This window comes from Heterodontus francisci, chromosome 48 (genome assembly GCF_036365525.1).
Source record: "Heterodontus francisci isolate sHetFra1 chromosome 48, sHetFra1.hap1, whole genome shotgun sequence".
In the NCBI taxonomy this organism is placed as follows: domain Eukaryota; kingdom Metazoa; phylum Chordata; class Chondrichthyes; order Heterodontiformes; family Heterodontidae; genus Heterodontus; species Heterodontus francisci.
Window position 1 is genome coordinate 11792691 of NC_090418.1, and position 24959 is coordinate 11817649.

The 24959-nt window shown below is 44.6% G+C and overlaps 2 protein-coding genes across 6 annotated transcripts; one reads left to right on the forward strand and one right to left on the reverse strand.

The window, feature by feature from the left end:
* Nucleotides 1-1243: 1243 nt before the first annotated feature.
* On the reverse strand, nt 1244-23576 carry LOC137357284 (uncharacterized). 5 transcript variants are annotated; one of them, XM_068023507.1, is made up of 23 exons: nt 23531-23576; nt 14422-14477; nt 13657-13749; nt 12781-12908; nt 11978-12127; nt 11199-11276; nt 10128-10307; nt 9150-9246; nt 8748-8968; nt 7908-8058; nt 7187-7401; nt 6661-6778; nt 5558-5763; nt 5352-5475; nt 4871-5040; nt 4215-4312; nt 3872-3993; nt 3729-3773; nt 3161-3350; nt 2632-2764; nt 2447-2534; nt 1867-1971; nt 1244-1363 (listed from the first exon to the last, which is right to left on the reverse strand). In XM_068023507.1, exons 1-23 carry the CDS (start codon nt 23563-23565, stop codon nt 1254-1256), a joined length of 2913 nt encoding a protein of 970 aa, XP_067879608.1. In that variant the 5' UTR covers nt 23566-23576; the 3' UTR covers nt 1244-1253. The 5 variants fall into 5 exon arrangements, with proteins under 5 accessions (XP_067879608.1, XP_067879609.1, XP_067879611.1 ...); XM_068023508.1 differs by lacking the exon at nt 23531-23576 and adding an exon at nt 23091-23303; XM_068023510.1 differs by lacking the exon at nt 23531-23576 and adding an exon at nt 17633-17697.
* On the forward strand, nt 17553-21743 carry LOC137357285 (RING finger protein 227-like). Its single transcript, XM_068023512.1, has 2 exons — nt 17553-18322; nt 19967-21743. The coding sequence occupies exons 1-2, from the start codon at nt 17854-17856 to the stop codon at nt 20020-20022; spliced, it is 525 nt and encodes a 174-aa protein (XP_067879613.1). The 5' UTR covers nt 17553-17853; the 3' UTR covers nt 20023-21743.
* Nucleotides 23577-24959: the final 1383 nt, after the last annotated feature.

Consider the following 24959-nt stretch of genomic DNA (forward strand, 5'->3'; position numbering starts at 1 on the left):
AACACTCCAAAGAGTTAATTGAAATTCCAAGAATCCTGACTGCATTGATCAACTGTTGAGTTGGGGAAGCAAGCCAGGTAAAGAATTCAACTCCATTGTTCACATCTTATGGCTCAGTGACATCACATACCATCTGAGCATCTTGGTACTCAGCAATAACTCCTTCTTGGAAAAGCATGACCCAGCCCACACCCATGTGTGGAAGGGAAGTCACCATTGGTTGACAAAGTTTGATAACTGTTCCTTAAATCAGAGCAAGGCAGACCAGCTCATGACTTGAGCTCATTTAATGCCAGCAGTACAACTATTCTGTCATCTAGCATTTAGAATCAATTTCTTAACTACAGAAAGTTAAATGCCCACCTACTTTTAGAATCTTGACCCTGGCTATTAGATTAAAACTTGAATAAAAATTGGATAGGGTCATGTCTAATCACTGATTAATTGCAGCTTTATCAATACCTACATGTATTTCAAATCAGTGGTCACAATGCAAGGGTGAAAAATTTCAGGGGCTAATTGTGTTCTGATGCAGAATCTTTGAAGATTCAGGTTACAGAACATGCACAAGACCATTATGCAGCGAGTCCTTGAAATCAGGATCAATACACGAGTGGTGTTGAAATCAAGCAAACATCCAAGCAAGTCACGTCATCTAAATCCTAGTGTCAATCTACTTTACTGGATTAGCAAATTGAGCTATGAAGCTGGATGTGTCCATTGTTCAAGTCACTTATTTTAAATGCAAATTGTCTCAATGTTACTGGCAAGGGCATTTGGCTTATGGTGTCAGTTTTTGAAGCACAGCCAATTAATCCCACTCTGCTCAATAGTTGCAGAATCAGAGATCAATTCCCTTTAGTCAACTGATCATTTCCCAGTTAGATCTGGACCAGCAACACATTTAACTTGTAAACCCCCAACCTAATTACCAACACAAGCCAGAGAGGTTAATTTGAAGAAATCATTGATCTTAGCAATGCCAATGAATGAGTTAATTTGCCCCAGCTATTGACTGGCCTGGAAGTTCCAAATGCAGTTTGTATTAGGTTTACCATTTCAGGACATCTTGATTATATTGGTCATTAAATCTAGGATCATGGCAGCCAACTGGTGCTCAGAGAGCTGATAAACAGCAATGAGATCACCTGTTAGTGACATTGGTAGAGATAAAAGTGTTGAACTGGTATATTAGACAAATTTCAGCCAAGATTATAGCATTGAGTTTATTACATTCCACAGCATTTACATGTTCAGTATTGTCTGGATTTAACAGCATATACTACAGCAAGGAGTAGAACACTGCTCACCACAGCAGCACCAACAGCTAGCAACACTACCCAGGACAACTTCCAATGGGTTCCTAAAAAAGTTAGAGATCAAATGTCAGTCAAAAGTCTAAGACAGCAGCAGACTGATATGCAATGGATGTTGCACTGGTTGAATAACTTTAGCTGCAGCTAATGTGCTTAAGAAAAAAAAAAGTGATTTGAACTTTCTACAAGACTTAGTGAAATGATAGCAAAATAGTGGTGATCTGACCAGTGATGTGGAAATGGCCCACATTACTTAAATCCCTTTGGTATTTCAAGTTAATGAAATATTGAAGTCATGATATCCAGATATGTCAGTTATCAATTATCCTGATTTAATACAACCAAATTCAGGCACTCAAATCTCAATTGAAACAGATAAAGAAATTAAAATTTCAGATGTAGTGATACTGTATCTGAACATTAAACCCCACAAGGGTTAATAGCAGTATAACCAAGTACTCACCTGCTAGTTAGGGGGATTTAAGAAATGGGTTGACTTCAATTGGAGTTTACACATCTTACATTGTAAAATCTGAACCACATTCCTTACCATCACTAGTCTTGTGATCTGGCCACTGTTCCATTGTCAGAATGTTTATAGGTCCAGATGATACAGTACTGTGAATCTCCTGGACAGAGTGGTTAATTGTGTGGCCTGAAGGGGGAGAAAAAAAAAAGTGGTCAGGTTGATATTCATTGTACAGAGTACTCAATTCAGTTGAGGAATATTTGTCAGGAAGAGGATGCCATTCAATCATGTCAATTTGTATCCTCACTACTTGAGCACCAGATTGCGCAACTAAAATTTTCCATTTACTTTTAGATCTGATGAAAGTGTAGCTTGGGTGGGGCGTAGGAGTGTATTTAATATATACATTGGTGTTGTCAGCTGGTCTAGGAAACCCCCTTTCTAGAAGAGTCCTGCAGAGATGCTATGCATAATGGGTACTGCATTATACATTTTTTGTTAAAAATAAAATGTTAAGTCAGGTTCCATGCATGAAAACTAACTTTGCAGCTAGATATCAGTCATGGGAAAATGGGACTAGGGGGTGGGGGAGGTGGAGAGAAAGAGAAGGAGACAGGACTAAGTGGTGAAGAATGCCAGTACAATAGTTTAAAAGCTTTACCTCTCATCTTGCTAGGAGAGCATCTCCTTCCACAAGGATCACTTAGATTGTTTAAGGCACAAACTGCAACATTACAATGGAAATAAATCTAGGAGAGAAAGCCATTATAAAATCAATTCTTGAAGACATGCCCCAGTTACAAAGAACACTGAAAGTTGAAATAATTTAGTGTCAAAAAGGCTTACTAGGCCCTGCAATCCAGAATTGTTTGAGTCAAGGGTCTTGACTTCAAATCTCTTCAATGAGAAGGGATTCTTCACATTCTTGCTGAGGACTGGATGGAAGGTAGTCATGTAGGTATCCATGTGGTTTTCACAGCTAAACAAAAACATCTCAACTTAGTAGCATATATAGGGAAAGAGAAATGAGAGAGTCTTGCTTTTAACTTCAAATTTTGGCCTCTGAAGTAGGAGCCAATTGCTAGGCACAAGGTGGAGTCTAGAGGAAGAGAGCTTAGCCTTATGACCATGTGATGTGAGTTAAGCAACTAGCATAACCAACTTTACATTGAGACTAGGAAGTCAATCCAGAAAGTCTACACCAAGGCTGGTCAAAACTATTACAGCAGTTTCCTATACTGAATAGTCAACTTCTAAACCCATCCAGCTGTTTGATGCTCTGGGAGGTAGATTTGCCAGTAGTTAACTTTATTGACTGCTTTAGTTAAAGAATCCATGCAAGCAAAGGAAGGCTATGATTCCATCTGACACTTACCCATCTACAATGAGGTCCCACTGTGGCTGTCCAGACAGCCCCACTGATCCAGTTGCCCAGCAGTTTTCCAAGACCAACTCAGCATTTGGGTTGTCATTGTGGAGAAGCTCAATCTCAAAATAGAGTGGCTGTGTCAAGTGAACAGGTACTGGGTAGTCTTCATCCTTGTAGAAGACAGTGTAGGAGAGATCTGGCAAGATAGATTAAAAGAGGATCAAGACAACCTCCCCAATTGGCAGCAAGTCTCCAAATACTGTTCAACTTTCTACTTCCAATTACCAGATAGGTAATGTGCCACTTGAGTCTATGAAAGTGGTCTCTGCTCACTTACTGTGCTAAGTTAGCACTGATTGTTGTAGGGCCAGGTAGAGTCAAAATTGCACATGGTTTGGAATCTAATCTGGCAATGTTAAAGACCACTATTGCATGGACTCAATGGCTAAATCTAGTCTGTTGGCATCTCTGGGGATGGGGTGGGTTCCACAGAAAAAAAAAAAAGAGTATATTAAAGCAAGTGCTAAGCTAAGGTATGACAAACTAATTAAAACCAGATTTTCCACTACAATACCTCTTGCCAGCCTTGCATGCAGATTCAGAACTGGCATCTCCTTACCTAGAGAAAACAAAGATGTTATTCCGATTCTTCTACATCAGAGGTTGCAGTTAAAAAACTAAGTGCCCTTAGACTTAATGGATTTTGTTTCCACTTACTTTTCAGAGTTTGTCTAACCATAGATAAGCTTTCAGGAACTTTGAATCCTGCTGGGAGGTGGCCAAAACGGGCCCGAATGCTCAGAGTGTCATTGACTGGGTAACGGCACAAGATAGTCAGCCTAGTGACCAAAAGATCCATTTAGTTCCTGGATAAAGCCATTTGGTGTAATGTTTCTCATACTATTTTGTTGATTACCAATGAAGTCAATTGAAGTGCATTAACATTAAGAGTTGCTAACATTCAAAGCCATGACAATTAGTGGAGCCTTGTGGTCCTGCCACAAAAGCTGACATTAGTCTCAAGATACCATGCCCAAGCCCACACCAAACACAATCCTACCTGTACTCAGGATCTCTTGTTATTATGGGATGGTCAAGTGGTATTTTCTCTATTGGGTACGAGATCTCATTCTCATAAATGATGAAGTCTTTCATGAACTGGAAGTAAAAGTTCATAATTAAAGATAGAGAAAAATACAAAATTCTGGTATAGTCTAGCTGGACCAAAATACCAACTTGTGTTGTCAACTCTATTGATGCATTCCCTTACGCTCTTGGGTAATGAGCCAATTTGTCAGATTCATACAGCCACTCAATTGAGTGCAGTAGCTACAACTATGTTTATATGAAAGCTAGAAATGGTTAGTTTTAGGGGGTCAACTTCATCCTACAGTATTCCTACTTGGTTAATAGCCTTAGCAATGAGCAAGAGATTAGCAATCCAGGAGGAGGTTACATTGTGGAATTCTATACCAAGTTGAACTTCAATCTGGTATTTTAGTGGACTAGCACTGAAGTGAATTGCCAAAAAAAAAATTCCCTGCTCCACCAGGGACATGAGTTAGTTCAAGACTAGAATGGACTAAGTGTTCTGGGAAAGTAGGGATGTTTAATAGTTTTGGCTACCCCAAGGTAGAAGTCTTACTAGTGTACATGTGGCTATAACCAAATTGAGGGTCTCTAAAAAGAGTAACTTGCTAATAGAAAGAGATTTACCCTTCCAATGGTTCCACAAGAGTTGATATCAAACACAAAGAGGGCCTTCAGCCTATCTTGTTCTTTGGGGCCACAAGTTGGGTCTCTCAGCACCAGCTTACCAACGTCAATGTCTGGATGTGTGGCTGTTGACATGACAGTGACAGCCACAGTACCATTTTCAAAGCACACTGGAAGGAAAAGTAATGTCAGTATTTTGTTTGAGATTATAGCTGCATCTGCAATTCAGACAGATAGTTTGCTAAAAATTGCTAACATTTTAAAATTGTTGCAAGGTAGCTGTAGTTATATTGAATACAGAGAAGGAAATAAAGTCAATTGGGTCAACCAGTTGTTTCTACATTTAATCTTTAGTGGATTAAAAGTACTGCCATATTACAGGCAGGACTTAAACCTTGTGCCTGGAGGGAAGAGGCCTCAAAAGTACTTCACTTAATACAGAGTCTGAGACTTGGAATCCAGTTCTTGCACTTGAACTTACCCAAAACTTCCTCTTTAGGGATGGAGAAGGTACATTGTACAGTGAAGCTGCTGTACACCTTGAGTGTCTGATTGTCCTTCAGTTGGAAGACAATTCTAGATTGCAGTTTGTGCAGATAAATTTCCTGAAAGAAATTTGGAGTAGTTATAATGTTGTGAAGTTAATGTTGTCATTTGTATATATAGTGTTTAAAAAAAAAAAAGTACCTCATGAACAACTCCAGGTGAAGAGAGGGGTACTGCCAAAGTAAAGTGTGTGCCATTGTCCATGGTCATGTATCCATACATGTGGGCAAGTCCAACACTGAGCAGCTCATCGGCAACATAAGGAAGCCAGTAGTGATCCAGATTCCCATGTTTCAATAGCAGGTAGAGTGCATCATCTGCACAGTATCCAGTCATGACTGGGAGCACTAGAGAAAAAAAACAAAGATGACAGCCAGAGACTCTGAAACACCAAGACTTTTTTTTTTTTTAATTAGGATTTGCAGCACAAATAGGCCATTCAGCTCAATTTCTGTTTATGCTTCACACAAGCCTCATACAGGAGCTGTAGGCCATTCAGCCCTTCCTGCTGTAGCTAGGGCATGCTGATCTACTTTAAGTCCCTGCACTATCCCTGTAACCCTTGATGTTACATGTAGAAATCTGTCTTGAACACACTCAAACAGCCTCTAGAGCTCAGGGCAGAAAAATGAGACTCCCCATCGAGTGAAGAAATTCTTAAGCCTAAGTGGCTTAGTTCAAGTTGGAATCTTCATTCTGAAGATATCTAGCTTTCCCCTTAGCATTGACACTAAAACACTTCAACTGCAATAGCAGGTCCATATTCTAACTATAGTTAGAATCCCCTATTGGATTAGGGACATCTCTACTCCATAGTGAGAATCTATACTATTAAACCTACATAGAAATGTACCCATGTCTAGATTGTATTCCAATGACTATTTAGGGACCCATTGGAATGTTATTGTTGTAGCTGAGATGACAACTACAAGTTAGATCCTTATTAGGACAGTGGAGTTTCAACGTGTGCGGATCACAAGTTTTCCTGAGTGCTGAATAGATGTCTCCCCTGGCTTGTCGGGGGGGGGGGGGGGGGGTGGGAAAAAGTGACTCACCTTCCTGCACATCCATCCTGCCCTAGTGCTGGAAGGCCACAAGGCTTTACTGCACAAGTCTTTGCCCCCATCTTGCAGTCAGCCATTTGTAGCTTGAAATCTTACTGCTTACAAAGCCCAGTACTCAATTGGGGGGGTGGGGGGGGGGGTAAGCATCAGGGCTACTGCTGGTATTGATAATTTACTCACCAACATCATGCACATCGACTGTTACCACCACTGGGACAGTGAAGACCTCATCCTCTGGTACCACATTGAAGATCAATGTGATGTTGGTGGTGTATCTTCTGATGTCATCATAGAGATACTAGGAAAGTTTGAACAGATATTTTATTGTTTACAGAACAAACAGTTAAAAGGTTTGTAATGAAGAATTAGCCAAGACCAATTTAGATTGCCAACTTGTCTTAAAAGATAAACCTCAAATCTGAGGCACCATGTTTATGGTGACTGAAGCCTATCATATTCTGTCAGTACCACTTGTGGAAAGGTTGTAGGGGGAAATTAACATTGCAGTTCTCCCTCTTAAGGAAATACAAGTCATTTGGGCAAGTGTCAGAATTTCAAGTGTAATTTTACCCTCAGACAAAATAGAGTCTTGTCCAATCTACCCAACATTTGGGAGACAAGAATGTATAGTTTTCTAACTGAAAATGGAAGCTGGCACTACAGACGAGGATTTGTTTAAAAGGCATCCTTGTATTGGATTAAATACCTGCTGTTTTATGAAAGGTGCTCCAACATCAACCACTATGATGAAGGCAATGGTGTCATTAGGATAGACAATTGGATAAATATCATAGCCATGTGTCTTCAGATCATCAAGAGTCCAATTCCTGCTTGCCACTGTAATAGACACCAGTTCCACATCAGGAAGGAATGGTCCCACTGTGATGTTGAAGTGTTCTTTAGGACGAGTGGTGTCAGTATCTAAGTAGTTAATAAAAAAAAACAGCTTTAATTTTAACTGAACAGTCCAATATGCTTTTGCCTGTGCAAAAAAGTCCTAAACAGATGTACTTTGAAGGGATGGAGTCTCACTGGGAAGATAGAGCAGCTTTAACCCTGTTAGTTTCTAGGCAGGATTAGCTAGAATAGTGAAGCTAGTGAACTTTGCTTAATTGGAGCACAAAATCCAGACAGGCTCCCAGTACATTGCATTGATCTTTTGGCCAAGATGCCAGAGGCCTTGTTTGTTGCCTCAGGTAGATGAGAAAGTTACTGCTGCTTTAAATTTTGCCAAGTGGTGGAGCTCTCCCATGTCTCGGGAAGAGTGATCTCAAATCAAAAATAAGTTTACATTATGGGAGCTGACTGTTACCAGTGGAATGTCTAAAGTAACTGGTTACAACTGCTTTGGGACAAAAAGGTCCAGGAAAAAGTATATCCTTCGACCAAACAATGCCCAACACTGGTTCACTGTCAAGGGCACTCACCAATAACAGTTGGAATTTTAGGGATGAAGGGAGTAGATGCCAGGTGAAACACACGGTGCTGAGTCAGTTCCTGCAGGTGGTCTAACCACTGGTGTTCCAGAAGCAAGTGGATGCTGTAAACAATGCCATAGGTGTTGTTGATTGCATGACTCTGCAGGGTGAAAAACCATAGGATTAGCACCTTGTGCTTAATGGCAATCTTTGATCAAGTTTTCAATTAGTACACTCTATGAAGAATTCATTCACTTGGCTTAAAGGACATCCAATTAGAATTAAGCCTAAAAAAAGTGACTAAACATGCTTAAGGGCTGTAAAATATTTACTTGAAGTTCATATTTGCATGGTTGAGTTTTGCACTATACAAGGGTTTTAAAAATCTATGGAATGCTAAACTGAAAAAACATGGTCCATTTAGATCTTAATCCCTACCTCCTGCCCATGAATTGTATTTGTACAAGTACAAGTCTTTCTCTACTACATTCCATGGTTCTATAGGTTTGACATTTTAGAAGTTACATTTTCAGCTGCCCAAGCACAACGGTGGAGGTTAAAAAATAAAATTGAGTCATGGACATTTAAGTATTTAGCTGCAGCTGAAATATTTGTCAGTTTGGAGATGTTGGAAGTTTAAATTTTAAACTGACATTAGTCAATAGTTTGAGTTGAGGTTACATTACAAGCATCGTTACAGATCTGCTCTGGAAAGATTACAGCTGTATTGTTAATACAAGGGAAATAGGACATCAGCTCTAGGCTTTCTGCTGGCTAATGGGCCGTGACAACCAGGCAGCAGAAAGCATTTTCTTCACAAGTCTGGACTTCAAGTTGGAGACCACCTACCTTGCTCAAGCCACCTTCAGCTCCAACTGGGATGGAAATGGCTATTACAGAAATATTGACATACAGCTCATAATCCCTCTTTTCTAGGGTCTCGTCGTCCAGAAAGATTCCATCAACACCCATGGCCAACATGTCTGCAGTTATATTGGCAGGGAACACCAAAGGTTCCAAAATTCTTGGTGTGGGCCAAACCAGCTTGTCATTTTTCAGGATAGCAGGACCTAAAAGTAAAAAAAAAAAAAAAGGAGAAAGTGGTTGAAGTTATGGATTACAATGTTACTTACAAGTCTTAGGGATTGTGGGGTATTAGTACAACTAAAGGCAAATTAACTGAATTATCATGGGTCTCAACCCTTCTCCACAGAAGTAAATTCAAATATCAAGTGTAAGAGCTTTTCTTACCAATTGGGCAAGCAGTTGAGCTGTCAACCAATAAGATCAGCCATCTTTGCTTGTAGAACACAGTTGCCTTGATGCTTTCAACTGGCATGTCATCAATCTTAAAGAAAAAAACAAAACAGATTAGCCAGCTGGGATACATTCTCTGAAAGTCAGGTATTGGGGGTAGTTCAGTAACTACTTCTCATTCTGCCCATTAGTTTGGCTCCCATTACTGTAGCAAGATTCTTCAAACCCATTTTTCTGGTCCTTTTGCAGTAACTGCATCAGGTGCCTGCCAAGAGAAAGCATATGCCTCAAAATCAAAGTTGTAGGTTCAAGTCTTACTCAATCCTGAGAGACAACTCTATTTTTAAAGAGTGCTACAGTGTCTGGGGTGCTGTCTTTTGTAAGATGTTGGAAAAAAAAAAAGCAATCTTGCCAGTAAATGCAAGATCAATGACATTTTAGACAGCTGTGTCCTGGGCTAATATTCAAAATAGTTTGTGGGAGCTTGCTGTGCACAAAGTGTGCAGTGGTTCCTACAACTGATAACACTTTCACAAGCATTCATGCTATTGAGCACTTTATAGTGCATCAGGGAGGCTATTGGAATGGTTTTAGGCCAAAGATAATATGGAATTTGTTATTTCTGCAGCAGTGTTCTACAGATAGATGCAAGCTAGTTTACTCAAGACAGCTGACTGGAAATGTCCCATCAGCTCACCTACATATTAATCTGATTCACTCGTGACTGATCTGCATTTGGTGCTATTGTCAGTGTTCATGGTTTGATTGCTTGAGCCTCCAGGTGGAGCTGCTGAGCAAGAGTGGAACTGAGATTTCTGAAGCTTTCCCCAGAACACTGCTCAAAACATACAACCTCAAGTCAAAGTCTTGTTAATAAACCAGGTGGTTATTGAATAGTGTTATATCTGCAGTGCTCAGTTAATGTGTACATATTAAATAGACATTTATAAATTGGCTTTTAATGCCACTTACCATGACAATGCTAGATTCATTAGAATTGTAAGGGGCTCTGAAAACAACCCGTGAGGCAGTAGTGTTCACACCATAACCAAGGGCATGCGCTTTAGTGGTTGTCATAGTCTTGAGCTGTGTATGGTCTCCTTCAGTCACTTGGAACACAATCTGCCAGACAGAGGTGATGGCCTCTTGAGCCTGGAAGAGAAATCAAAACACTGGATACCAGACAGCAAACAAGTCAGAGTAATAGAAACTCCATTCCATCAGCACCAAGCATTTTATGCTAAATTTCTCTTCCCCAGCCCAGACCCCCCCCCCACCAATCCCAGCAACTGACTCACCAAGTATTCTAGATAAAAATAAAGGGAGCCTTGCTGGTTCCCTCCATCTGCAGGTGTAGGTTATGTATTTTGACCGCAAAAAGCAACCAGACCATAATGAATGGCCAGTAAAAGCTGCCCAGTTAAAATCAAGGCTCCATGCCAGGACTTGGAGCACAAAAAAAAAAAATTAAGTGTTGTACTGAGGGAGTGCTGCATGGTCAAGTGCAGTCTTTTGCACAATTGTGGTCCTGTCTGCCTTCAGGGGGTGTTCTCATCTAGCTAATATTTATCTTGATTGACATCACTGAAAAACAGATGATCTACTCTTCATATGGCTGTGGGAGCTTGCTTTGCTTATTACTGTATTTCCTATAATGGAAATGCACTTCAAAAAGTACTTGCAGGCAAATAAGTTCTTAGACATCCATTTGTTGTGATAAGCACTGTAGAAAATGGAAGTCTCCCTGTATTTTCCCCCATAGAGTTCCAAGCTTCCCTTCCAAATATTTATCCAAATCCCATGAAGTTACTACTGAATCCACTTCCACAACTGTCATCCCTTCTGGTTCTTTACTAGTTAGGTGTTACTGATCCTCCTGCTGGTGACAATAGTTCCTTCAACACTGGAAGTTTGGATAATGTTAATATTCAGAAATACTAATTTTAAGCAGTACAAGCAAAAGTTTGAAGCCCTCAAAAGCACCCAAGAGGTTACTATTGCCATTGGATAAAAAAAAAAAGACTTGTGCAAAGGGTCACTTACTGCTGGTATAACTGCTTCCCAATCCTCAGCTTCCATTTGTTCTTCAGCAATGCCAGGGAAGAGTCTCTTAACAGAAACCTATTGGAAATAGAAGCCAGGTTATCAAAGTCAAGACATCCTCTTGGTATTTGTGCCCCTACTGGTGTTGCCTAGAGCTGTAAAGCCTGAAGTGCAGGCCAAGTGTCAAAAAATGGAGGGCTTATAGATGCTGGGGTGGAGGAGAAATTTGCATGTGATTAGCAATCTATCCCACATTGCAAGAAGCCTGGGTGCACCCATAACTAGTAGTTTATATTTAAGCAAGACTACTAGAACTGAACAGAGACAGACATCAGGCAAGTTGGAGCAGGTTGATATCTCGCAAGGCTGACTTAATAAAAGCCTTCAAAATTATGAAGGCATTTCAAAAAAAGGGTAGAGAACGTTTACCACTTGGAATGGGAAGAGACAGGACAAGACAGCCACTAAATCCAATCAGGAAAAAAACCCACTGAGAATGTAGGACTTGCTACCGCAGGAAGTGGTAAAGGTTAAGAGGTACATTTCAAACAAAAATCTAGAAAAAAAAATAGGTCGGAGAGAAGTAGGGTGGGAGGCACTTATGGAACAGACTACATTCAGCCCAGCAGGTTGGAACTATGTAACAGAAGAATTGACCTGGACTAATGGCTACTTAGCTTAAAAATCTGAAATGAGCAATTAAATTGAGGCCGGACTATACAGAGATGACCACAAAAAAAAGACAAAAAAAAAACTACAACTTCATTTGAGAATCTTACCTCCATGTAGTTCTCTTCACAAACTATTTCTCTGGAACTCCATGGATAGCCCAGTCCACAAGTCATGGAGAAAGTATAACTGGAGAATAGACTATGAATGAGTTGGTTCTCAACATTTAGGTGGATGTTCAGTGTAAATGTGTCATCATTCTAAAGTAGTGAATAAGAGGAAGAGTTCAGAGCTGTGCAAAATTCTCAAATTAAACACAACCTGTTTAAGGAGAGACATGGTAGAGTCTAGCAAGATCTAGCTGTTAATCTTCAATTCAAGATACAGACATCTATTGCCCATCTCTATTGGCAGATGGGGAGTGGCTTGCTAGCCCATTATAGAATGGTCAGGAGTCAACACATGAGTCACAGCCCTTTTCCTCCTCCCACCACCCTATGTAATTTAGTTTACAGGTCAACTGGGAGTGAAACCTTGTATTAGGAATAATCATTTAAGATACCCAAAAGTGGATCTATTTCAATAGAGGTAGGATTGGCAGACAGGCTTCAAATAAACTAGTTTATTCTTCCCAACCATTTAAAATGATTGTTAATTTCCCTCCCCCTCTCATGAGGGGGAACAGTTAAGAGTCCAACTACCAGGAACAATTATTCACACTGCTTACAGAACGCCATGGTCTGTTCCTTGAACAGTGGTTGGATGGAGATAAGTCACCATGATTTGTTAAGGTGTTTACTCCCATCTGCCTAATGGGGGGGAAGAAGATGGGGAAAATGCTATTTGTTTCTGCTTGGTTATCCTGTAATAAAAGCACAAAGGTCAAAGTGCAACAGGCTCACATCTTACTCACATCATTCTGAACTAAACAAGAAAGGAATGAAACTCTAATCTCAGGATTCCTCCATTTATCAGAGGTGATGGTGAAGCCACACATGGCTGCAAACCGAGGAGTCAGTGGAAACTTGTTTTGAGAATCATCTGGGGGGAGAAAAAAAAAAGTGTTTGAGTTAACAGGATAAATCAAGGAAAAGAAAAAACTTCTAGTTAATGTCCCAAACATATCAGACTGCATTTAGTATATTCAAATGCAATTTTCTAGGTCACACCACAATGAATGGCATAGCAAAGCAGGAGGCCATTCAGCCCTTCAAGTCATGGACTATCACCTCTGCTCATTGTTCAGCATTAACAAAAAAATTCATCAAGTTTTGAAAAACAGAGAATTCATCTCCACTTCTGCCTGAGGTGCTCCCCAACATTAGTTGTAATTTCAAGGTTTAGACCTTTTGAACAGGACTCCGATGAATCTTACCACTTTTATTAATAAAAAAGGTCCCTTAATCTCCTATACACAAGGAAATAGAAGCCTATTAATTTAAACAGTACTTTCTCCAAAGCCAATATATCCTTCCTGATGTATAGGGCCCAGAACTGAACATAGTATCTGGTTAGATGCATCTAAAAAAGGAACTTAGACAAAACAATTGTTATGCTTTAGTGCTCCAGCTCCTTAAAAAAAAAAATTGGAATATTCCAATGGCCCTTTTAAATTTTTTTCAGGGGTACCTGTTCAGTAGCTTTAGAGATCTCTAAATAGATCTCTCCCCAATTCTCTTCACCCTATGGTCCAACTAGGGAGAATTGAGAGAGAGAGTTTTTAAATAATGCTTATTTGGGCAGGATTGCCTCAACACTAAAGGCCTGAATGGTTTCAGGAAAAGCTCACCACTAGCATCAATGCTCCAGTTTCTTCCAGCAAGGAAGGTTCGATCAATCCAAATATAAAAGTAGCGATCACGACATTCTCTTTGAATAGCTCCTTTAGAAAAAAAAAGGTGGTCACTATTGGTATTGTCAAGCCAGATACCACAGATAGTTACAAACCTTAAAGGAACATTGTTAAGATCAAAATGCATGGACATTGATAAGATGCTCCTCATCAGAAGGGGGAAGCAAAATGTTTGGAGTGTGTTTATTAGCCTATTGGAATCAGTGTTGCTGGGGACCACTTCAGAAATTTAATACCATAAAAGGCTTTAAACAAATGGCCTTCCAAGCTTGATGTGCAGAAAGAGCACAGTTAGATTTACCAACAGGTTTTCTAAAGCAGGGCAAAAAAAAGTAGTTGGGGGGTCAAGGACAGCATTACAAACTTGTAAAAAAAAAAAATTGGGTTCAAGTCTCAACTGTTTCTCAGTTCTAATTTCATTTAAGTGGTCACAAAGATACATTTTAAAGTGAAATTGGGTCAATGATAACTGAATGTTCCTCCCTCACTAGGTCAACCCAGGTTACACTACAGTTAAAGTGGAGCAGACACATTCAACATTCAACAGGTTTGAATGCAGGACAAAAATCCTACATTTAAAATTTTAAAAAAAAGACAGAGGAACCCAAACTCAAGACAAGCATTCCTCACTCTAAAGGAAACCCCATATCAAAATTGCAAGGCAAGTTTTAAACTATCTTGAAAGAAAAGGGTGCAACTTACCAGGGGGTGGGTCTGGTTTCACTTCTGTGGAAAATATCACCAGGAGCAAAAATACTCTAATTAGAGAAAAAGAAAAAAATAATTAATTTATTTTATAACAAACCCAAGCAGAGGTCCACCCGGGGGGGGGGGGGGGGGAGAAAAAAAACCCCCACTTACCCTAAAAAATAAGACTTCATGGTGGCTCCCCCAACACAAACTAATCAGCTCAACAAAAAGGCACAATCCCATTACATTAGTTCACTGGTATTTAAACCATTTGGCTCCCATTAACCAGTATGGGCTTTCCCTATTTGGTGTTGGGTAGCTGGAACCTCACAGGCCTGCCGTGTAGGCCCGATTAATGGGCCCACTTCAATTGGACCAATAGGGGGGCTCCTGAGGGCCCCTAGCATCACCTGTTAGAGGTCAGCACCACTAATACAATAAGCTAAATTGCCTTTTCCCAATACATCCATAGGAATTACAAGGGTCAACAAACAGAAAGTCAATTAACACTTGCCCCCACTTTTTTTTTAGGGGGCAGAGCTAATAAAAGGAACTTAACTGTCAAATAAACTTCCGATAAAATGACATTAAATTGTAACACTACTTGAAGACAAAAGGATTTGCATTTATATAGCACCTTCCGCAACAGCAGGATGTCCCAAAGCACTTTACAGCCAATAAAGTACTTTTGACGTGTAGTCACTGTTGTAATGTAGAAAACCTGGCAACCAATTTGCGCACAGTAAGATCCCACAACAGCAATGTGATAATGACAAGATCATCTATTTTTGTGATGTTGGTTGAAGGACAAATATTGGCCCCAGGACACTGGAGAAAACTCCACCCCCCCCCCCCCCACCACCCCCATCTACTCTACTACCAACACTGAACATGGAATCTTTTACATCCACCTGAGAGGGCAGACAGGGCCTCAGTTTAACATTTCAAAAGGGGAATTGGATAAATACTTGAAGGGGAAAATTTTGCAGGGCTGTGCGGGAAACAGCAGGGGTTGGGCGGGGGGGCGGTGGAAGTGGGACTAATTGGATTATGCTTTCAAAGAGCTAGCACAGGCACAAAGGGCCAAATGGCCTCCTGTGCTGTGTCATTCTGAGTCTATACTACTTGCTTTGACGCAGGTCACGAAATGCCGCGAATGTACCGGCGGGCACCAAAGACCATGTGGGCATGGAAGGGGCAGACAGGGGCGAGCCTCCCCCATAGGCCTCATGGTGGGAGTCTACCTGGTTGTTGGGGAAGTTGGGCCTGGTCTCCTTCACCTCACTAGCTCACAATATCGGGCGGCGTAGTTACCTAATGAAGCCAATTATAAGCTGTGACTCAGTGGGTAACACTCTCTGAGTTGGGGCGGGGAGCGTGAGTTCAAATCCCCCTCCAGAGACTTGAGCTCACACACTCCAGGCTGACGCTCCAAGTGCCGGGACCGATGGCGGTTCCATATTTTAGACGAGGTATTAAACTGAGGCCCCCTTTGTCCCCTTGAAGAAGAGCTGGGGGGGGGGGTGGTGGGGGGTGGGGGGAGCTCCTTGGTTTCCTGGGCCAATGTTTATCTTGCGGCCGACATCACCGGAAGCAGTGCCTAGTCATTTATCTCATGGCTGTTGGTGGGATCTTGCTGTGTACGAATTGCTTGCTGCGTTTCCCTACATTACAGCAGTGACTGCACTTCTGAAAAAAATGTGGTGCATTGGCTTTAGGTTGTCCTGAGGCCGTGCAAGGCATGATGTATAAATGCACGTCCTTTTGGAAGCCTGGCACGGGAGTGGGTGATCAATTGAAGCCATTGACCGCCCCCCTTGCCCCCCCCCCCCCGAAGATTCCTGCCAGGGCTGGAGTTCGATCAGCTGTCCTCTGATGCCAAGTGCTCAGCCTTCATGTGTGGGCCCCGGATCGCGAGTGTTGGCCGCCCATCTGAACACCCATCTGTGGTGGGTCAGCTGGTCTCCCTCCAGGGATGACTTGGGTGTGGAAATCGGTGGGGGAGGGGGAAATCAGGATCAGGCTTGGTAGTGATGCTACAATTGGCCTCAGTACCCTGAGGCTGCAGTGGGGGGGGGTGCTACTCAAGACCATTATCTACTGAGGGCCTGTCTGAGTGGGCCGGATCAGCACAGCTGAATAGCATTAGAGTCATAGAGTTATACAACACAGCGGGTAAAAGGGAACGATTCACTCTCTGCACTGTGCCCCCCGTGTCAGCTCCTGTACGTGTACAGTACATGGTGGGTCTGAGGGAACGATTCTCTCCAGCCCGGTACCGTGCGACCCGTGTGTGCCTTGTGGTTAGTACGCAGGGTAATGAGAGAAAAAAAGGAGCAGTTGACAGATATCTTCAAGATGAACTGAGACAGGTTACAAGCTGCAGCTGAAATTCTGTGTTGGGGAGAAGCCGGGAGCTTGAGTTCAGAGCGCATTAGTACACAAAGGGGGAGCTGTGTGGCCATGGCTACCAGTGAAGAGAAAGCCTATAGGGTGGGGGAGCGGGGAGTTTGATGGCAAGGCTGGGACTGAGAGGGAAGAAGCAAGCTGGACCTCTCCTATCTCATTCATCCTCGCTCCAAGTGCACTAGCCTACCCACTCGTCCTTCTCCCTGGATCCATGCAGTGCTTTAATTCATTGGGAGCTTAGGCAGACTGTGAGGGGAGCCTCCATAGACACCAATAAATTAGCGAAGAAGCAAAGGCGGTTTGAAGGTGGTAGGGTCAGCGACCGCACGCTCATCTCTGAGTCAGAAGGCTGTGGGTTCGGCTCACTTGACCACTTAATCCTGGCCGACGCTCCCCCTGCCAGTGCCGAGGGAACGCCGGGTCCTTCCGGGTGAGGCGTTAAACCGAGGGCCCCCTTCTGCCCTCTCAGGTGGACGGAAAAGACCCCAGCGACCGCTATTTGGAAGATGAGCAGGGGTGGGTGTGGGGAGGTGAGTTCTTCCCCGGGGCCAGTCCGTAACCCTCAGCCGACGTCAATTCTGAAAGACAACGTTATTTGCTCATCTGGTGTCAATGGGATCTTGCTGTGCGCAGATCAGCTCCCTACGTCACGACAGCCGACTACACTTCAATAAAGGTACTTCATTGGCTGTGAGGCGCGTTGGGACTCCCCAGGATGGTGAAAGGCACTATAAAAATGCAAGCTCTTTCTTCAGTTTAGGTTGCAGATCGGTGCCCGTTAAGGGGGTGCGGGAGGATTTCCCCTCCCACGTACGGCATTGCCGATCCCTCATGCCGGAATCAGCGGCCTCCGAGCTGGAGTCTTTGCTGTAAATCATTGGCAATGGGGGGGCGGAAAAGAAAAGCGACAGAAGAGGGGAAAAGGTTAACTGGGCTTGCTGCATTTCGCAAACTTGGCCAGCCTCCATCGGCTTCCTGTATGGGGGATGGTTAACACGGTGAAAGGAATTCCCCTCCGAGGTTTCGATCACTGCAATGAATGAGGTCGTTTGTGAGGGAAGCCTGGAGAGCTGGTATAAAAGGAGGAGCAGTGTGCAGGATCCCGCACAGTCTTCCTGCAGCTCTATCGAGATGCACGCGGAAAGAGAATGCAGCGTCTGCTACTGCCCCTTCAGCCAGGGGGCTCGGAAACCCAGGGTTCTGCCGTGCCAGCACACCTTCTGCAGCGAGTGCCTCCTTACCCTCCTCTCCCGGGCGGAGCCCCAGAGCTCGGGCCTCCGCCAGATCCTGTGCCCCCTCTGCCGTCGGTCCGCCCAGGCCTGGCGGGACGGGAGGGACCTGCCCTTCCCCCTGGACCCCGCTATCTGGGAGCGCGTGCTGGCGGAAGAGCCACAGCAGGAGGCCGAGGAGGTGACCACGGCTCTCAGGCGGGGGCCCAAGAGGTGGGTGAAGAGCCTGAAGAGGAGCTTGGGTCTTCGGAGGCAGAGCCACTCGAGTGCTGACGGTAAGGGCAAGAGTCAACGATGAGGACTGGGAATGGCTGAGGTATTGGTTTTTGGGCACAAAGTGGATCGGGGGAGATGGGGATCAGGCGGGAAAGTTGAGTTGATGTAGCTGTTTGGCCATGATCTTCTTGAATAGTGGAACAAGCTTGAGGGGCCGAATGGCCTACTCCTGCTCCTATTCCTTATGTTCTCAAAGTGAAAACTACGTTAAAGAGGGAGGAGAAGAGGTCTGGGAGTTAGACCATTGGAACCGGGATTTAAACAAGGGAAGGCCATTCAGCCCCTCAAACCTGTTCCACCTCTCCCAGTTTTGAGGTTTGTTTGGTGTTTCCTTGCACGGTTTGGGCCAGGTAGCGCCACTAACGGCAACTAGTTGAGGTTGGGGGGGTGATTCAATGCCCCCCCCCCACCCCTCCTGCCCCCACCCCTTTCCATGTCTCAGTGATTCGCTGTACATCATGGTGCTGCTTTTGCAGAGGAATTGCCACGGTGATTTGCCACTGGGTGCTCGGAGAACGAGCAGACAGGTGGGCGGGAACGCAGTTCTGATGCCCCCAGCTCTTGGCAGATCTGTCCCCGACATGCGCCCTCTACCCCCTCCCCCACCCCCCGTCCCGCCCCCTCCGCCTTAACCAGCCTCCTCCGAGGAAAACACATGAGAACATTAGGAGAGCCTTCCCCACCCTTGGATCAAAGACCCGTTGAGCCAACTCCACCCAGAGTACAGTATAAACAACAAGGAAGATAGTAAACAAACGTCAGGAGGATGCAGACAGACTGGTGAAATGGGCAGACCAATGGCAGCTGCAGTTTAAGAGAGAAGTGTGAAGTGATGCATTTCGCTAAGGATGAGGAAAGGGAATATGATCCACAGTAACTGGTACAAGTTTAGAGGGAATGCAGGAGAAGGGAGGCCTTTGATGGAGGCAGGGAAAGTTGAGAAGATAGTTATAAATGCTTAAGGGATCCTTGGCGTTGCTAATTGAGGCATAACGTATATAAAAGCTAGAAAACACTGTTCGGCCTCAGCTGGAGTTTTGTGTCCTATTCCGGGCTCCGCACTTTAGGAAGGATGTCGAGGCCTTGGAGAGGGGTGCGGAGGAGATTTACTGGAATGGGACTAGTGATGAGGGACTTCTGTTAATGTGGAGAGACTGGGATTGTTCTCCTTAGAGCAGAGAAGGTTAAGGGGAGATTTAATCGAGGCGTTCAAAATCATGAGGGGTTTAGATAGATTAAATAAGGAGAAGCTGTTCCCAATGGCTGGAGGGTCGGTAACCAGAGAGTCACAGATTTAAGATAGAGGCGACATGAGGAAAAACATTTTTTTAATGCAGTGAGTTGTTGTGATCTGGGATGCGCTGGAAGCAGATTCAATTGTAACTTTCAAAAGGGGAATTGGAGAAATGCCTGAAAAACAAAACTTGCAGAGCAATGGGGAAAGAGCAGGGGGGTTGGTGTGGGGGGGAGTGGGATTAATTGGATAGCTCTCGCAAAGGGCTGGCAGGGGCACGATGGGCCGAACGTTTCATTTTATGATGAACATGTGGCGTTTCGGGTGCTGCGAGGCTGATTGCGTTACGGTGACTGCCGGTTTTGGGAGGGGCGACGTTTAATCTGATCTCTATTTTAACCTCTTTCAGCTGTGTGTGTGGACATGCGTGATATGGTTCTGATGGCGAGTTTTCAGTTAATGTGAGACCGAACATCCAGCATCCTAACACGAGTGGGCGGTCGGAGGAAGCATTTTCTTGTCTTAGATTGTGGGTGAGATGATCCGTCCACCCGACACATCACCACATCGCCACGTCAACAGAAATGCCCCCTCTTTGAAGAGGAGACACCTTGTGCTTCACGGTTCCTTTCCCAGCAGGCCGAGCCACGACCGCGCCAAGGTCGGCCGGAACTGAACAACCTGACATCAAGTGGCCGGACACGTGCGGTGGGGGGGAGCGGGGGGGAGGTCAGTCGCTATCAAGGACCGCCAACGAGTTGGCGCCGGAGAACCCTGCCCTCAAACTGGCAGTCGTGAATCCAGTGTTTCACATTGCTCAAAGCGAAGGTCCCAATTCATGCCAAGGCCTACTTCGCTTCTGTCAATCTGGGCCTGGTATTAATTTGTATTTCTTATTCATTTGTAGTTATGATTTTTTTTCTTTGAAAGCTGCTTTCATTTCTGGGGCTTGGTAGAGGCGAGCGTGCAACTTATCCCTGAGCTGCGATGTTTGGGCCAGGTTTTACAGCGAGCCTTGTTGGTGTGGGTTTGGGTAACCCCTCCCCCACGCCCCCGACCACCATCGTTGCCATTGGTGACGCCGCCAAGGTTCAAACCTCTGAGACTTTTACCTGGCGGCACCTCACTGGCAATGCTGCCAGCCTTGTTTTTATGGAGGTGTTGTTATGTTGCCGTGACGACGGCATGCTGCCTGTCATGTTCTGGAATAGTTCCAAATTTGTGAGTCACAAACATGACTTAAGAACTTCCAACACGCGGGAGAAAGCTTGGCAAAGTCAAATTAGCATTTTAGTTGCCTGGATCACTAACTGCTCCAAAGTACAGACACCATCTTTGACCTAGGCCTCAAAGCCTGAGGTAGGCCCTGTCTGGATATTGGACTGGGCCCATATGGATATATACCTAAGCATTCTGTGATGAAAGGCACGTGGAATAAAAATCCCTGATTCCAAAAATGATTTATGCTGTAATTAGGGTTGCCTAATTTCTTTCTCCTGAGTTCCTCGCAGTAGTTCCCAGGAGCAATTCCTTATAATTAGAGGATAAGGCGATAGTGCGGGAAAGTAGAGTTGAGGTAGAAAATCAGCCACGGTCGAAGGGCCGAATGGCCTATTTCTGTTCCTATTGCTTATGTTGCTTATGTGGTTACTTATGTGGTTAGACTGCAACAGACCCAGAAATGAGGTGAGGAAAAACCCCCAGTGGTTGGAGAACTTTGGAAAACAGAGGACCAAGTATGCTGCACTTACCACACGTCATGTCCTATATTACTCCCATACTGTATCCCCTAACTACACCATGCTGTGTAATATTGAAGTGTATAGACTAAGAGGGCCTCAGGTGCATACCCTAGTCTGTTGCTAAATCCACTGGTCAAAAAATGGTCAAATCGAATAACTAGCATCCGATATGTGCTGCCACCCAGGTCGAATTTCACCCCCATTGTGTCTCCTCTCAGCTTCTGCTCTGCAAAGAGAAGAGGAAGGAACCAGTATGGGATGTTACAGCCTGTGATTTCCAGTCCTGGCTCCTCAGTATTATCTTATATATTATAATAAATTTATTTTGTGACTTAACCAGCACCGTAAATCGTACCTTATTGGTATAGGTATATACTTTGTATGAAAATGGAAGAGATAATTATTGTGTATTTAATTGTTATTTAATAAAATTAAAAACTATTGTGAAGTAGCTATCTTTGCAGCTCTTTCATTACCAGTCTTGAAAATTATTCCGGACCCCTGTTTTGAGGATTCCACAGTGGTGGGGGTTACAAATCCACCCTCCCACCCCAGTTCCCGCAGAAGCTGTTTTTTTTTATGTACACTAGTCAATCTTCTCATTGGAGGAACGGGTGACCTGAAATATCTGTCGGTGGGGGAGGGGATGGTAGAACTCTATCTCCGACCCAGTCAATTGTCATGGGGTTACAGGGAGGAGGCCATTCAGCCCCTCGAGCCTACTCCGCCATTCAGTTAGATCACGGCTCTGTATCTTAACTCCATCTCCCCGCCTTGGTTCTGTAACCCTTAATCCCCTTACCCAACAAATATCTATCAATCTCAGTTTTGAAATTTTCAATTGACCCCCGGCCTCAACAGCTTTTTATTGGGGGGAGAGAGTTCCAGATTCCCACTCCCCTTTGTGTGAAGAAGTGCTTCCTGACATCATCCCTGAACGGCCTGGCTCGAATATTCAGGCTCTTCCCCCTTGTTCTGGACCTCCCCCCCACCAGAGGAAATAGTTTCTCTCTATTGACCCAATCGAATCCTTTAATCATCTTAAACCCCTTGTAGATCACCCCCTTAATCTTCGACACTCGAGGGAATACAAGCCGAGCCTGTGCAACGTGATTCTCTCCTGTCTCCCCTCATACCTCTGCAAGCTGATCTTGTCCTTGAAACTCACCTCCTGTTCCCTCGACCCTGTTCCCACTAAACCGTTGACCAACTTCTCCTCTTCGCTGATATTGTTAACAGTTCTCTCTCTTCAGGTGTTGTCCCTCTCTCCCACGTCGTCTCAAAGAAACCAACCGTCCTTGCAAACTGCCATCCCATCTCCGACCTCCCTCTCATCTCCAAAGTCCTTGGACGTGCTATCGCCTCCCAAAATCCGTGCCCATCTTTCCCGGGCCTCCATCTTGGAATCCCTCCCAATCAGGTTTTGCCCCTGCCACAGTGGCGAAACTGCTCTTATTAACGTCACAAATGACGTCACAAAGGTAAACCTTCCCTCCTCAGACTGCATTCCACAGGGGCCTCGACATCGGGATCCGTGGCTGCCTGGGGGGGCATGAGGATTGCCCCGGATGAGGCCCGCCACGGACCTGGACGCCGGCAGGGCCCGGCCCGATATTGCCGGGGAATCGTTACAGCAGGGAAGGAAGCCATTCGGCCCATCGTGTCCCTACTGGCTCTCTGAGAGAGCAACTCCCTCAGTTCCATTCCCCCCGCCTTCTCCCCGTAACCCTGCACATTCTTCCTTTCCATATAACTGTCTAATTCCCTTTTGAATGCATCAAATGAACCTACCTCCACCACGTTCTCGGGCAGCGCATTCCAGACCTTAACCACTCGCTGCGTGAGAAAGTTTTTCCGCATGTCACCTTTGCTTCTCGTACCGAACACTTTAGACCTGTGGCCCCCTCTTTCTCGATCCTCTCCACTCTGTCTCAGCTCATCTGTTGTTTATTCATGCCTTTGTTATGTCTAGACGTTTGACTATTCCTTCGCTCTCCTGGCTGGTCTCCCACGCTCCGTAAACTTGAGGTCACCATGTCCTAACTCGCTTCCCGTTCACCCATCACCCCCTGTGCTCACTGACCTTCACTGGCTCCCGGTTAAGCAATACCTTGATTTCAAAATTTTCATTCTGGTTTTCACATCCCTCCTTGGCCTCACCCCTCTTTACCTCTGTAACCCTCCTCCAGCCCCACAACCCTCCAAGATCTCTGCACTCATTTAAATCTGACCTCTTGCACATCCCCGATATCCATCGCTCCATCATTGGCGGCCGTGCCTTCAGCGGCCTGGGGCCCCGAGCCCGGGAATTCCCTCCCTAAACCCTCTCCGCCTCTCTCTCTCCTCCATTAAGACGCTCCTTAAAACCGACCTCTTTGACCAAGCTTTCGGTCACCTGACCAAATATCTCCTTATGTGGCTCGGTTGTTATTGTACTCTGCGTCTATTTTTTGTTTCTGAATATGGGCTTTAATGTTTTTTTGTCTTTACAGAATAGGTAAATACAGACAAGGACGAGTTTGGCATGGACACAGCTTGTTAAAGGGGCTTGGCATTACAACCATTCAGCATTATAATCGAGGCCAATGGGGCAGGATGGGGAAACACTGTCTCTTTAGATTCTGAAACTTTATCACCAGCTTTCAAATCTCCGGCAAGCAGCCAGAAGCCGTCTTGGTGCCTGCTGAGCTGTGTCTATTTATCGGGGGCTTAAGTGAATCCCCCTTTAAGAGCGGCTGGGTCACGATCCCTGTATGTAGAGCTCTCACTGTGTGGCGAGCATGGGAAGCCCGTGGTAGATATAGCGGGAATCTGCGGGGAGGTGGCAATTCGACGGGGTCCCGCGAGCAGGATGACTCCACCGGGTTATAAATTCTACTGACTCAAGATTTCTGCCTGGCGCTCCGACCGCACCACTTCCTTCACAATAATCTCCTGCTCGTCACAGATCCGGGATCCTCGGGCAATGCTAACCTCGTGAACAGCACCAAGTAGGGTTGCTGCCAAGGACCTCAGCCGCCCATGGGCTAGGAAGAAAGATCAGGCAACTTGCCTGTCCTGGCGCTAAAATTATGTGATTTTTACAAAATAGCCATTCAGCCCATTGACCCTGTGCCAGCTCTCAGAAAGGGCCGCCTGCTCAGTCTCATTCCCATGAAACATTTATCCATTTCCCTTTGAACAGCCTTTCCAGATCTGCTTCTGCCTCTGTTCCATGCCCAAACGACAAGCTAGCGACCTCTCAATCGCGATGACTTAAACTGAGGCCCTTCCGTTACCGATTGGCCAACCAGTGGAAATATCTTCACCCAATTTACCTCATCGGAACCCTCTATGATCTAATCAAATGGCGGAGCAGGAATGAGGGGCCGAACGGCCTTACTCCCGCTCCTAATTCGTATAACGTTGAACGCTAATGCTGGATTCCCTCTTGTTCCAGCTCCGGAATTTGCTTCCTGAAGCACTCTGCCTCTTTCTGCACCTTTCAGTGACCGAGGATCATGAGGAGGCCATTCGGCCCCTCTAGCTTGCTGCGCCGTTCGGTTAGATCACGGTTGTTCTGTATTCCTAACTCTAGCCACCCACCTTGATTACGTTACCTTGGGAGCTTTACCCAGCAAAGATCTATGGCAAAGGTTTTGACATTTTCAATTGACTGGC

Coding starts and splice junctions, on each gene's coding strand:
- LOC137357285 (XM_068023512.1), top strand. CDS start 17,854: ATGAATGAGGTCGTTTGTGAGGGAAGCCTGGAGAGCTGGTATAAAAGG. Junction 18,323..19,966: donor GAGCCACTCGAGTGCTGACG/GTAAGGGCAAGA, acceptor AACCTCTTTCAG/CTGTGTGTGTGGACATGCGT.
- LOC137357284 (XM_068023507.1), bottom strand. CDS start 23,565: ATGATGGAGCGATGGATATCGGGGATGTGCAAGAG. Junction 1,972..2,446: donor CTCTCCTAGCAAGATGAGAG/GTAAAGCTTTTA, acceptor CTCCCCCTTCAG/GCCACACAATTAACCACTCT. Junction 1,364..1,866: donor AGATCACAAGACTAGTGATG/GTAAGGAATGTG, acceptor TAACTTTTTTAG/GAACCCATTGGAAGTTGTCC.